The sequence below is a fragment of the Vombatus ursinus genome, unplaced genomic scaffold (genome assembly GCF_900497805.2).
Source record: "Vombatus ursinus unplaced genomic scaffold, bare-nosed wombat genome assembly UNPS02014779.1, whole genome shotgun sequence".
NCBI lineage: Eukaryota > Metazoa > Chordata > Mammalia > Diprotodontia > Vombatidae > Vombatus > Vombatus ursinus.
Window position 1 is genome coordinate 2,887,307 of NW_020954557.1, and position 14,131 is coordinate 2,901,437.

At 39.8% G+C, this 14,131-nt stretch overlaps 1 protein-coding gene across 2 annotated transcripts in view; it reads right to left on the reverse strand.

Moving 5' to 3' along the window:
- Positions 1-14,131, reverse strand: part of LOC114045888 (polypeptide N-acetylgalactosaminyltransferase 5-like) — an 84,370-nt gene that overhangs the window by 36,018 nt on the left and 34,221 nt on the right. Inside the window, exons 2-3 of one of the 2 annotated variants that reach the window (XM_027866070.1) lie at positions 8,425-8,591; positions 2,025-2,144 (exon numbers count right to left, since the gene is read on the reverse strand). In XM_027866070.1, the coding sequence (XP_027721871.1) occupies positions 2,025-2,144; positions 8,425-8,591 (287 nt within the window). The remainder of the gene's footprint in view (positions 1-2,024; positions 2,145-8,424; positions 8,592-14,131) is intronic. The other variant, XM_027866071.1, reaches the window with a different exon arrangement.

Consider the following 14,131-nt stretch of genomic DNA (forward strand, 5'->3'; position numbering starts at 1 on the left):
GACTTCATATTTGCTTGTTAGCGTATTTGTATTGCTTTTTCTCTATATTTTGTTTTCTTCCATTAGAATGTAAGCACTTTGAGAACAGGGACTGTTCAATTCTTGTTTTTGTGTTGGTAACATCTAGGATATCCCATATCAGGTGCTTAATAAAGGTTTGTCAAGTCAATGAAGAGTTTCCTAAATGGGCTTCCCATTTTTCAGTCTCTCCATTCTTCCATCTATCCTCCATGTGGCTGCCAGAAGAATCTCCTCAAAGCCCAAGTCTGATCATCTTATTTTCTGCTCAAGTGTCAGTGACTCTCTATTGCTTCTAGTATGAAATACAAACTCTTCAACTTGGCATTGGAAGCCTTTCGTAGTCTGGCTCCAGTCCCCCTTCCTAAACTGATTTCATGTAACTCTCCTTCAAAATTTCTGCATTCCAGCCAAACCAGCTCTTCCTTGAATTTGACATCCTGCACAGGTTGTCTTGTGTGCCTGGAATTCTCTCTCTGAATCCTTTCTTTCTGTCAAGGACTAACTTAGGCATCATTTCCTATTGAAAGCCTTTCCTGATTCCTTAGTAGTTAAGCTCTTCTCTTCTTCAAATTTTATATTTACCTACCAATTAACAAATAACAAATGTTTATGAAACACTATGTGCCAGGAACTGTGTGGCTGGTGTGGCTGCATGGAATATAAATGTATATATATATAATGGAATATAATGATAAATCACCCCTAGTTTCAGGGAGCTGATAATCTAATTGGGGTGACAACTAGTACACATATAAGAATACATACAAAGAGAAAAATGATAAAGAAATTGAATACAAAGTAATTAGGGAGGGAAAGCACTAAAACATCTGCACAATTCAGAAAAGGAAGGGTTCATGTAGGAGGTGATGTTTGTGCTGTATTCTGAAGGAAGAGAGAGATTCTATGAAGCAGAGGGAGAGCATTTCTGGCATGGGAGATGGTCAGTGCCAAGGAAGTTTCGTGTATGAGAGCAGGCTAAATTAGCTAGATGACAGATTATGGAAGGTGAAGTAATGTACAACATAGCTGAAAAGATAGGCTGGGGAAAAATTTGGCAACTGATTTGATATGTGGAGTGAGGGAGAGTAAGAAGTCGAGGAAAATGCTAAGTTTATGAACATGGGAGACTAGAACAGTGGTGGTGCCAACAGTAATAGGGAGGTTTGGAAGAGAGATGAGTTAGGGAGTTCTGTTCTGCACAAGCAATTTTAAGATGTCTTTGGGACATCCAATTTGAAATTTTGAATAGAAATTTGGTGATGCCTGACCGACACTCTGGAAAGAAACTGGGGCTGGATATACAGAACTTTAAGTAATTGAAGGTAGATAATAATTAAACCATGACAGTTGATGAGGTTACTAAGAGAATGAATTGAGAGAAAAGAGAATAGGGCTCAGGAGAGAGCTTTGAAGAATGCTCATGATGAGGGGTCATGTATGGCACAGCAAGGGAGACTGAAGAGCAGTAGGAAAGGTAGGAGGGTAGTCATTAAAAGTGGTGTTACAATAAAACACAGAGGAAAGAGCATCCAAAAGGAGAGAGTGTTGACAATATCCAATGAAGTAGAGAGGTCAAGAAGGATGAGACTAAGAAATGACCTTATGAATATCTGGGACTTATTTGCCAATGAAGCCAGTACTCCTGGCTCTCTTATAGCTTATTATTATTCTATATTATGAGGCCACCAATAAGAGTCTTAGGTCAAAGTAGTACTTGTGCCATAGATTATGTACCCATAATTCTGATGAAGAATTGCTCCTGTAATTGTGAAGAGATAGCAGGAGAGAAGTATGAATCAATCTACAGAGTAAACTCATGAGAAAACTATTTGAGGGCAAATTAAATTATGTCATTATGAAGTCTTCAAAGTCTCATGGCAAGGAAAGTAATTTGCCTAAAGCAGAGACATCAGAAGGAAGAGATGTTCTGATCCCAGAATCTCTATGCTTGACTTCTGGGGAATCCTGTCCAGTTGTGAGAACAAGAATCAATAGCCTCTCACCTGTTGCAATCTGTGCCCCTGCCAGTCTGGCTCGTATTAAGCCATGCCTCTCTTTGAGATGAAGTACCCGGACTTTGGGAAATTGTGACATGTATTTATCCAATTGGTCTTTCAGGTATTCTAAATCAAAGAGGGAGAAAAGGGAGAAAATATTTATTTTAGCCTGACCTTGGAACTGTGACAAACCCAAGAAATTCAGTGGCATTTATTGGAATAGTGACATTTTATTCTGTTTTTCAAGGTTTTGGTCGCTGATGTCATTTCTTTATCAATACTTTATCAAGAATCTACCAAGGGTGGGGAACCTGCAGCTTCAAGGTCACATGTGGCCCTCTAGGTCCTCAAGTGTGGCCTTTGACTGAATCCAAACTTCACAGAACAAATTCCCTTAAGAAAAGGATTTGTTCTATAAAATTTGTACTCAGTCAAAAGGATGCATCCAAAGACCTAGAAGGCCACATGTGGCCTCAAGGCCACAGGTTCCCCATCCCTGAATTCTAAACTATTAGATGCTCAGTTTCCTCTCTTCAAAATCCCCTGTGTCAGGGTCAACAAACAAGTTGAGGTTAAATAGGTTCAGGAATTTAGAGCTGATAGGAATCTTAGAATTCATCTAGTGTCACTTCAGTCATTTTTATTTTTGAGGAATTTGAGTTCCAGAGAAGTAAAGTAACTTTAAGACCCTCACAAGAAATAAGTGGTATAGCTGGGATTCAAGCCCCCGACCCTTGATTTGAGATGTAGCATTTTTTTCAGTTGTAATTGAATTCTTCAGGTTCAACTTTTACAGAAGTTGTTGAAGAATTCTCATTCAGTGAGATTCCCTTCCATTACTCCCTGTGGCGATGATGATGGAAGGTGGCCTATACTCAATTGCCAAGGAGCCAAGATGTTAGGGGATATCCCTTCTGTAGTGCATTCAATTCCACCCTTGCAGACTTGTAAATTCTTCTGGATCTTTTTTTCTTTTCTTTTTTTTTATTTTTAACATGTGTTTTTAAAACTTTGGGTTACAAATTTTCTCCCTTCCTCCCTCCCCACCCACCCTCATTGAAAAGGCAAGCATCTCAATACAGGTTATAGATGTGTAGTCATGCAAAACATTACCATAGTAGTCCTGTTGTGAAAAACTAAGTATATTTCCCTTCATCCTATCCTATCCCCCATTTATTCTGTTTTCTCTTTTGACCCTGTCCCTCCTCAGAAGTGTTTGCTTTTGATTATCCCCTCCCCCAATCTGCACTTCCCTCTATTGACCCCCTGCTCTCTTGTACCCTTCCCCTCTTATTTTACTTTAGGGTAAGATAGATTTCCATACCCCATTGTGTATGTTATTCTCTCCTTAAGCCAAGACCTATGAGAATAAGATTCACTCATTCCCTCCCACCTTCCCCCATTTCCCCTACACTGTAAAAGTCTTTTTCTTGTCTGTTTCACATGAGGTATTTTACCTCCTTCTACTTCTCCCTTTCTCCTTCTCCCAGTATAATCCTCTCTCACCCCTTAATTTTATTTTCCAGATATCACCCAGATGAAGATCTTCAACTCCCCCTGTGCCCTCTATCTATTTATACATACATATAATTTTTTTTCCCTCCCACAACCCTAATACTGACAAAGGACTCATGAATTACAAATATCATTTTTCCCTGCAGGAATGTAAACAGTTCAACCTTAATAAGTCTCTTATGATTTCTCTTTCCTGTTTACCTCTTCCATGTTTCACTTGAGTCTTGTATTTGAAGGTCAAATTTTCTATTCAGCTCTGGTCTTTTCCACAGGAATGCTTGAAAGTCCCCCATTTCGTTGAATGACCATTTTTAACCCTGAAGCTTTATACTCAGTTTTGCTGGGTAGGTGATTCTAGGTTGTAGTTCTATCTCCTTTGTCCTCCGGAATATCATACTCCATGCCCTCTCAACCCTTAATGTAGAAGCCGCTAAGTCTTGTGTTATCCTGATTGTGTTTCCACAATACTTGAATTGTTTCCTTCTGGCTGCTTGCAATATTTTCTCCTTGACCTAGGGATTCTGGAATCTGGCTACAATATTCCTAGGAGTTTTTCTTTGGGGATCACTTTCAGGAGGTGATTAGTGGATTCTTTCCATTTCTATTTTGCCCTCTGGTTCTAAAATATCAAGGCAGTTTCCCTTGATAATTTCTTGAAAGATGATGTCTAGGCTCTTTTTTTGATCATGGCTTTCAGATAGTGCAACAATTTTTAAGTTCTCTCTCCTGGATCTATTTTCCAGGTCAGTTGTTTTTCCAATGAGATATTTCACATTCTCTTCTATTTTTTTCACTCCTTTTGATTAGTGTCACAGTGCCTTGATTTCTCAAATTGTCCCTGTCTTCCAATTTCTCTACTCTAATTTTTAAGGAAGCATTTTCTTCAGTAAGCTTTCGGACTTCCATTTCCATTTGGCCAATTTTGCTTTTTAGGGCATTCTTCTCCTCATTGGCTTTTTGGACGTCTTTTGCCATTTGGGTTAGGCTATTTTTTAAGGTGTTATTTTCTTCAGTATTTTTTGGGGTCTCCTTTAGCATCACTCTCAGTTTTTCCTCTACTTCTCTTTCTTGCTTCTCAAAATCCTTTTTGAGCTCTTCCATGGCCTGGGACGAATTCATATTTTTCTTGGAGGCTTTAGATGTAGGAGCTTTGGCATCGTTGTCTTCTGGTTGTATGTTTTGATCTTCTTTGTCACCAAAGTAAGATAATATAGTCTGACTCTTCTTGCACTGCTTGCTCATGATCTTGGCCAATTGCTTGAGTTACAAATTCTTTGTTAAGGTAGGAGTCTGTTTCCAGTGTGTAGAATGTACTGTCCCAAGCTTCAGGTGTTTTGTGCATCTGTTTTCAGAGATACTTCTAGAGACCTGTAAATTTTCAATTCTTCCAAGGTACTATGATCAAGGGTGAGGTGTTTACTTCTTTCCTGGCCTGTGCTCTGGTCTATGAGTACTCTTTTCTGTCTTGGAACTGTGAGGAGAGTTTCCTCTCCACAGCCACTATAAGCTCCACCACACCAGCATTCCCCCTTGCCCCAGGACCGCCTCCCAGAACTGTGACCCAGATCCAAGCATGGGCAAAGCAAGAGATTCCTGCCTCAGCACAGGCAAAGAGGTCCCTGAAATCCCCCTCTGATCAGGCACTCTATTTCCCCTCTCTCTGTGGGCCAGAAGCTCAGGAGGCAGCCTCAGCCCGCGCTTGGGACTTGCGGCTGAGACCTAGCTTCTCTCTCACCGTAGTCACAGACTTTTCCCACTGACCTTCCAAGTTGTCTTTGGCATTCCTGGGTTGAGAAGTCTGGAAACCGCCACAGCTGCCCCTGATTCAGTCCTCTGAGGCCTGCTTCACGTTCGTTGCGGTCTGCATTCCCACATCGAACTGTGCTCCTCTCTCAGTCTGGCATGATATACCTTTCTGATCAACCACCCAGGCTGTCTTTGGCTGGAAATTTGTTTCACTCTCTCTTTTTGTGGGTTCTGCTGCTTTAGAATTTGTTTAGAGTCATTTTTTATAGGTTTTTGGAGGAGTTTGGGGGAGAGCTCAAGCAAGTCACTGCTTTTACTCCGCCATCTTGGCTCCGCCCCCCAATTCCTCTGGATCTTGAAAGCTTTTAAAGATGAATGATTCTGGGAAAGAGAAGCGGGAGGAGGCAGAAGAGAATGAAGCAAAGCCAGAGGAGGAGGAAGTAGAGGACAGATAGGGTGATGAGAAGAAATAGGAGAGAGTGGAGAAAGAGGAGGAAGAGAAACAAGAAGAAGAAAGAGGGAATAGAAGAAGAGGAAGAGTAGGAAGATGAAGAAAAAGAAAAGAAGGATGGGAACAGGAGGAGGAAAAGGGAAAAGAGTAAAAAGAGAAGGAAATCCAGGAAAAGAAAAAGGAGGAAGGGAAAGAGACGAAAGAGAAAGAGAAGAAAGACTAAGAGGAGGCAGATTAAACTGTGATCGACCCTTTATCATCAAAAAGGGAGTGTACCACTTCCTGTCAGGAAAGCTTCTGTTTTTGCTCAAGTTCACTTTTTGAGGCATTCAGTCAGTCCACTGTGGTCCAACTTTCCCTAACTAGAATACACCATGTGCTCCATGTGCAATGAGTTTTGTTGGGAACTTGGCTGTGATAACTCTGGCAGTACGTGGCTGTTGAAGAAGCCATGCTGTGTCTTTCTTCATAGGTCCTTTGTAGTTCATTTGACTATTTGTAATAGTCAAAATGATTTAGTCTCTCAAAGTTGTTCTTAAAACCATATTGCTGTTACTGCATACAACTTTCTTGTGTTTCTGCTCATTCTGCTCTTTATTATTTTGTGCAAGTCTATCCATGTTTTTTTTTAAGATCATCAAATTTATCATTTTTTATAGCACAGTGGTATTCCATCATGATCATATACAACAATTTGTTCAGCCATTCCTCAACTGATGGGTATCCTCGCAATTTACAGTGAAATGCTTGTTTTATTTCTTAAGTTCAGAATAAAATAAATTAAATTATAAAAGAAGAAGAAGAAGAAGCCATGCTGTGTAAGCAGACCTGGGTGGTGTGCTGGTAAATGTTTTAACAACTGCCCCCCAAAAAAACAACAACAACAACATGTAAGCAGAACACATTTTAAGTTTCATCTGCATTATTAACATTTTCTCCATCACTTTCTTAAGTCTAGGTGACCCACAAAATAATAAATCAAACCCTGTTTTGCCAATTTCTCACTGACTAGGATAATTTAACAACTGGCTCTCCCAAAAGATGCTGGCTTCAATACATCATTGCAGTGTCACTTATCACTGCAGTTATAGAAAAATGTTAATATGGAAGAAAAAAAGAGGACACTACTTTGGGCTCTACATTTCCATCCATGTTCAACATCAAGTTTGTATTTCCTGCAGTTTGGAGTTGTTGACCAGTGCCTATGGAGATATTAAGAAAGTGATAGGAGAGGCAGCTAGGTGGTGCAGTGGATACAGCACTGGCCCTGAAGTCAGGAGGACCTGAGTTCAAATCTGACCTCAGATCAAACACTTGACACTTACTAGCTATGTGACCCTGGGCAAGTCACTTAACCCCAATTGCCTTAAAAAAGAAAAAAAAGAAAAAAAAGAAAGCAATAGGAGTTGTGTTTGTCACTATTGTGTTTTGAATTCACAGAGGCAGCCCATGTAAGGACAGTACTATTATAGTCATCATCCTTGTGGCTGTAGCACAGAGATTCATAGCACTGGGGAAACCCAAACTCAATAGGCACATATGAATCTGTATCATATGATACTTAAAAATTGAGGGTTTCGAATGGATACATTTCCCCCAGTCTTTGTTTTTAGGGGAGGCTGTATCTATGATTTCAAGTCTATAAAGGATTCTGTTCATCTACAACTCCATCACATTTTGTTGTTTTAGAGTTGCTCAGGGCACTGTGAAGCTAAATAGTTTGTCCATGGTCACAGAATTTGAATGTGTCAGAGGCAGGACTTCTCAGGTCTTTCTGACTCCAAATCAGACCTTCCATCTACTTATCCACACAGTCTATAAATAAGGAATTTAAGTAGTTATGGTATTTTTTGAAATGCATATTAAATCACTTGTCAGTATTCTAGATACAAGAAAGGGAAGGGAATGGACAAATCAGCAAGATTTTAGGCTCTTGGCCCATAGGAAATGGGAGGTTTGGTCACTTAAGGAGGACAGTGTGCACTGGAGTCCTAGAAGAAACAGGAGGGGCCCTGACTCTGACTTCCTAAGTGCTGAACTCTTCCTTTAGTTGCCGCCAGCAACAAAGGCCCTGTCCCGTCAATGGTCAATGGCAAGAATGTTCTCTTCTTTGGTTGTTTTATGCCAGCACAGATGCTTGTACACAACAATTTGTTGCTACAGTTGTGTAGAACATTTCATTTGCTCTAGTATTTTCCCAAATGACTGACTGCAAATAGGCTTGTGTGCCAGTATCATAGAAGGATCACAGAAAAGGACATTGGGGGATATCTAGGCCAAACACCTAATTTTACAAATGAGGAACCTAAGACTCAGGGAAATTAGGATTTGCTCAAGGTCATACAAAGTGTATATGGTACACAGGTCCTCCTAATCTAAATCCAATAATTGTCCACCTGTACCATGATATTGAGGTAGGCTAATTTAGAAAAGGGATACCATACCCCAAAATGGCAAAGGAGGCTCAGTTGAATGGAAAGCTGGCAGTAGAGACATGCTCGATCCAGGGGTACTTATTTTCAGCTTTTGAAGCCCATACCATGTTGTCACTACAAAGTACCAAGTGAAGCACAGCTTTGGCCATGTTCCATTTTTTGGGGGCTTGATTACGAACTCATCTCCTCTTCCTTCCCCATCCCCCTCACCCCAATGACACGTTAATTTGTGAAGATGCAGGCTCTGTGCTTTTGTTACCTTTGGTGCTGAAGTCATCCACTAACAGAATCTCTTTAATGAGGTGTGGAGGCGAGCGATTGAGGACGCTGTGAACGGCGCGAAGAAGGGTAGACCATACCTCATCCACAAAGCACATGATGATGGAAGTGGCGGGGAGATTGTTGTGAACCAGCTGATCTGCACACCTGGAGGGATGGCCAGCAAGTAGAGTATAGGTGAAGTATGGTGTTGACGTTGTTGACATTACATAGCAGATTAAAAAAGAAAAAAGAGTCATATTAGGACAGTGTAAACTTTGTTGAAGATTAGGCCACCCACTTTTGTAATGTACAAGACAAGGCATGAAAGACAAAATATATCCCAGATGATTGTGAATTATTTTCCTTCCTTCCTTCCTTCCTTCCTTCCTTCCTTCCTTCCTTCCTTCTTTCCTTCCTTCCTTCCTTCCTTCCTTCCTTCCTTCCTTCCTTCCTTCTTCCTTCCTTCCTTCCCTCCTTCCTTTCTCTCTGTCTTTCATCTTTCTGTCTATCCATTTATTTACTTATGTACCTATCTATTTATTCATTCATTCATTTATCCATCCATTCATTCATTTCTCTGTCTTTCTGTCCCCGTCTCTGTCTCTGTCTCTCTCTCAGGATTGGGCCCAGGCTGAAGGATAGCAGCCACTCATGGACCTACCCCTTTGCTGATCATTCAAAAAGCTTTGCCATGCTCCATTTCTAATCTGGGTGGGTTCACCTCTCCGTAATCAGCCTAATTTACCCCTCCCTCAGTTTTGAGGGCTCACCATATTGATGCTAGACAGTACAGACACCCTGCCAGCTTTGGCCCCCTTGTAGCTCAGAACTCCTGAACTCACCTCCCTACTAGCACAGACTACAGCTCTGTACCACCACATCCAGATGTGTGGTTGTCAAAAACCGAAGGTTGTAAAATTATAATACCATTTGAAAAAAGACTAACACAACAGGTCACATGGCATAGTGGAAATAGTCCTGGGCTTGGAGTTAGAAATTCTGAACCTAAGATTGAATTCTGTCATTTTTCAGTTACAGTAGGACCTTGAATGAGTTAATCTTTTCTGCATGTCATTATAGTCCCATGTAAAATAAGGATCAAAAGATTTTGAACTAGATAGGGCATCAGAAATGATTTAACCCAAAGCCTTCATTTTATAAAAAAGAATAAAATAGATGCTTAATAAATGTTCATTGCCTTAAATGACTTTCCCAGGGTTACACAGATAGTTGTAAGAGCAGGGGCTTGAACTCCGCCTCCCCCCCCCCCACTCAAGAGTCATTATCTCTTTTTTTATACAATAAAGTTTTTTGACCCTAATTCTACTTGTGTTACTTACCTCTTGTTGTTGGGGAGCAATGGGGTACTGCAGAACAAATATTGGCTTGTTCAGGGGAACTGGCTCGCTAATCCCACTAGGCTGACTATTATTTCTATGACCTTGGAAAACTCACTCAAGACAATGAACAATCAGGTGCTGGGCTTGGAGTCAAGAGTTCCCATGTTCAAACCCCATCCCCATGCTTCCTAGTTATGTGATCATGGCAGCTCACTTTCATTCATTTCTTTAGACTCAATTTCGTCACCATAATACCTGCAGTATCTATCTCATAGGATTGAAACTCAAATGAGAAAATTATATATAAACCACTTTGCAAAGTTTAAAACACTATACAAATAGTTTTCAAATTGTTATAAAAACTAACCTAAACTATAATATGATTATCTTTATTATCATCATTATGAATGTACTATATATACCCATACACTGTTATATATTGTTACATATAATAGTATACTATTAATATACTACTTATTTTACTATGAATACAAGCCATGAATTCTTCCTGTAAGTAGGCTGTGAACCACAGGATGGCATTATGACCTATTTTAAATATAAAATATTAAAGACAGTCCTTGCTGTTGAATGGGCTATAATTGGTGCTCTCCTTGGCAGTTTCACCAGAGTGTCTGCCCTAGGGTATATTCTTTCTCTTTCTTTGCATTCAAGGAAGCATATGTGTACAGCAGTAACCATAATTACCAAATAATTAAGCTGATGTCTCCTTTGCAGCCCATCCTGGGCCATCTCACAGAGACTACATCTGCTGCACGGTAGCCACCTTGAAATTATCTTGATTGGTTACTCCCAAGGGAGAACAAGAGAACACAGAGCATGGTGTTAGTGTTTGCTCTGACTGCTGCTGGTTTTGGGGTTTTTCCATGTAGGGTGGTTTATGCCTCTCTGTTGGCACAAGGCCATCTCTCTGCCCATGCCATACTCTATCAGACGGCCCCTTGTCATACCTCCCAGGCAGCCTTTTCCTGTCTGCCAACATGGCTCTTGCTACTTTACCCATTCATGAAACATTGTTCACTCCACCAGAAAAACCAACCACCGGTATTTAGAAAGGTCAGGAAACTCGGGCAGTGCAATGTATTCTGTCAAACAATGCACCTATTTTTTGTTGTGTTAATAAATCAAAATTGTGTGGATATAGCAACAACTGTGGCCTATAACCTTGGGCTGAGATTATAGAGTAGCATGTCTATCATTGAAGGAAGGCAGGGAATGTATGGTGAAAAGCAGAGGCCTGGGAGTCAGAAAACCTGAACTTACTCCTTACTTAACTTCACTGTACCTCACTTTCCTCATCTACGGTATTTGTTCTCCCTTCTTCTAGAACCCAAAGTAGTAATTTTGGAGTCTGGGCCTCAGACACTTACTAGCTGTGTGACCCTGGGCAAAATCACTTCACCTCAGTTTACCTCAGTTTTGTCAACAGTGAAATGGAGATATAATAGCACTTTCTTCTCAGGGCTGTTGTGAGGACCAAATAAGATAATATTTGCAAAATGATTAGCACTTTGTAAAGTGCCTGGCACACAGTAGGTGCTTAATAAAAGTTTGTTCATTTTCCTTCCACCCCCCCCCCCCCCCCGGGGAAAGCAAGACAAAGCATGCCCTCAAGCAAGCATGAAACATAACCTTAAATAAAGTATTTTTTTAAGCACTCATTACTTTCCAGGTACTGTAATACAAATAGATTTGGGGATACAAATAGAGTAAATGAAAGCATATGTTTGAGTTTGCTTTTTTCTAATGCAGAGACAAGTACATATATAAGTAGATACAGAAAAAAACATAAAATAAATACAAAGTAGATAAATACAAAGTAGGGCACTAGCTGGTGGTGGGGTCAAGAAAGCATTTTGCATTGATCTCACCGTCTGCTAGTGCCCAATCCTGTAAGGAGCTGCTTCTTGAAGGAATAGAGGGAGTCCATGAGGCAGAGGAGATAAGGAAGGATGTCCTGGGATGGCATGGGGAACAGCCTGGCCAAAGACTTAGAGATGAGAGACTGAGTGTTCTCTGTGAGGAACAGAAAGAAGGCCAGTTTGGCTGGATCATAGAATAAAAGGCAAGGAGTAATGTATAATGAGGCTGGAAAGATAAGTTGGGGCAAGGTTGTGAATGTCTTTTTTTAATTAATTTATTTTGATTTATCAACAATCACTTCCATATGCTTTTGAGTTTTAAATTTTTCTCCCCCTCTCTCCCCACTTCCCTCCCCAAGATGGCATGCAATCTGATATAGGTTATACATATACATTCCTATTAAACATATTTTCACATTAGTGATATTTTAAGTAGGAATTAGAGCCAATAGGAGGAACCACCAGAAAGAAGAAACAAAACACAACAGAAGAAAACAAATAGCAAATAGTATGCTTTGATCTGCATTCAAACTCCATAACTCCATAGTTTTTTCTTTGTTTGTGGATAGCATTTTACATCATGAGGCCTTTGGAGATGTCTTAGATCCTTGCATTGCTGAGAAGGGTTAAGTCTATTAATATTAGTCATTGCACAATGTGGCTGTTACTGTGTACAACGTTCTCTTGGTTCTGCTCACTTCACTCAGCATCAGACCATACAAGTTTTTTCAGGTTTTTCTGAAGTCTGCCTGTTCATCATTTCTTATAGCACAATAGTATTCCATTACATTCATATATCACATTCACAGTTATGATTACTATCTGTATTTTTCTATCCATCCTTTTCCCACCCTGTTTATGCTTTTCTTTCTCCTTTCCCCTTTTCCCTCCTCACTAATGTTTTGCTTTTGACCACTGCCTCCCTCAGTCCCACCTCCCTTTTATTAGCCCCGTCCCTTTTCTTCCCCTTTACCCTTATTACTTATTCCCTCCGTTCTATCCCTCCTCCCTTTTCTTTCCCCTTTTCCTTCCTACTGCCTATAGGGCACGTTAGATTTCTATTCCTAACTGATTATGTTATTCCCTTCTTGAACCAAATCTGATGAGAGTAAGGTTCAAACAATGCTCCTCTCTCTCCCTTCTTTCCCTCTACTGTAATAGGTTTTTGTGCCTTTTCCCATAATGTATTTACCCTTGTCTGCCTCCTCCTTTCCTTTTCTCTCAGTGCATTTTCTTAATTAGATCAGATTAATTCACTTACTTGGATCCATTTAACCCACTTGATTGTATTTTTTTCAACATTACATCAAAGTCAGTTTATACCCACCCCCTTAATGCATACTCATTTAACATGGTGTAATAAAAATACAGTTCTCAAGAGTTAGAAGTGTCATCTTCCCTTGTAGGGATGTAAACCATTTGCCCTTATTAATAACATGTTGTTTCTTTTTGTCCCATTTACCTTTTTATGTCTCTCTTGAGTCTTGTATTTGAAGACCAAATTTTCTGTTGAGCTCTGGTCTTTTTATCAGGAAGGTATGGAAATCCCCTATTTCATTGAATATTCATCTCCTCCCCTGAAAGATCATGCTCATTTTCGCTGGGTAGTTGATCTTTGGTTGTAATCCAAGCTCCTTTGCCTTAAAGAATATCATAGTCCATGCCCTACAGTCCTTTAATATAGAAGCTGCAAGGTCTTGCGTAATCCTGACTGTGGTTCCATGATATTTAAATTGTTTCTTTCTGGTTGCTTGCAGTATTTTCTCTTTTACCTGGTAATTTTTGAATTTGGCTGCTATATTCCATGGCATTTTCAATTTGAGATCTCTTTCAGAAGGTGATTGGTGGATTCTTTCTATGGCTATTTTACTCTCTGGTTCTAGGACCTCAGGGCAGTTTTCCTTTATGCTTTCCTGAAAGATACTGTGCTGACTTTCTTTCATTGTGATTTTCAGGTAGACCAACAATTTGTAAATTGTCTCTCCTGGATTGATTTTCTGGGTCAGTTGTTTTTACTAATGAAGTATTTTACATGTTCATTAATTTTTCATTCTTTTGTTTTTGTTTGACTGGTTCTTGCTCTCTCATAGAGTCATTAGCTTCCATTTGCCCAATTCTAATTTTTAACAAATTGTTTTACAATCCATTATTTGATAAACCCAAAGACTTCACTTCCGGGATAAGAACCCACTCTTTGAAAAAAAAAAAACTGCTGGGAAAGCTGGAAAAGAGTATGGCAGAAACTAGGCATTGATCAAAATCTCACACCATATACCAAAATAAAGTCAAAATAGGTTCATGATTTAGAAATAAAGGCTGATACTGTAAGCAAACTGGGAGAGCAAGAGATAGTTTACCTATTAGATTTATGGAGAACAGAAGAATTCATGACCAAACAGGAGATAAAGAACATTATGAAAAGCAAAATGGGTAACTTTGCTTACATTAAATTGGAAAGTTTTTGCACAAACAAAGCCAATGCAAC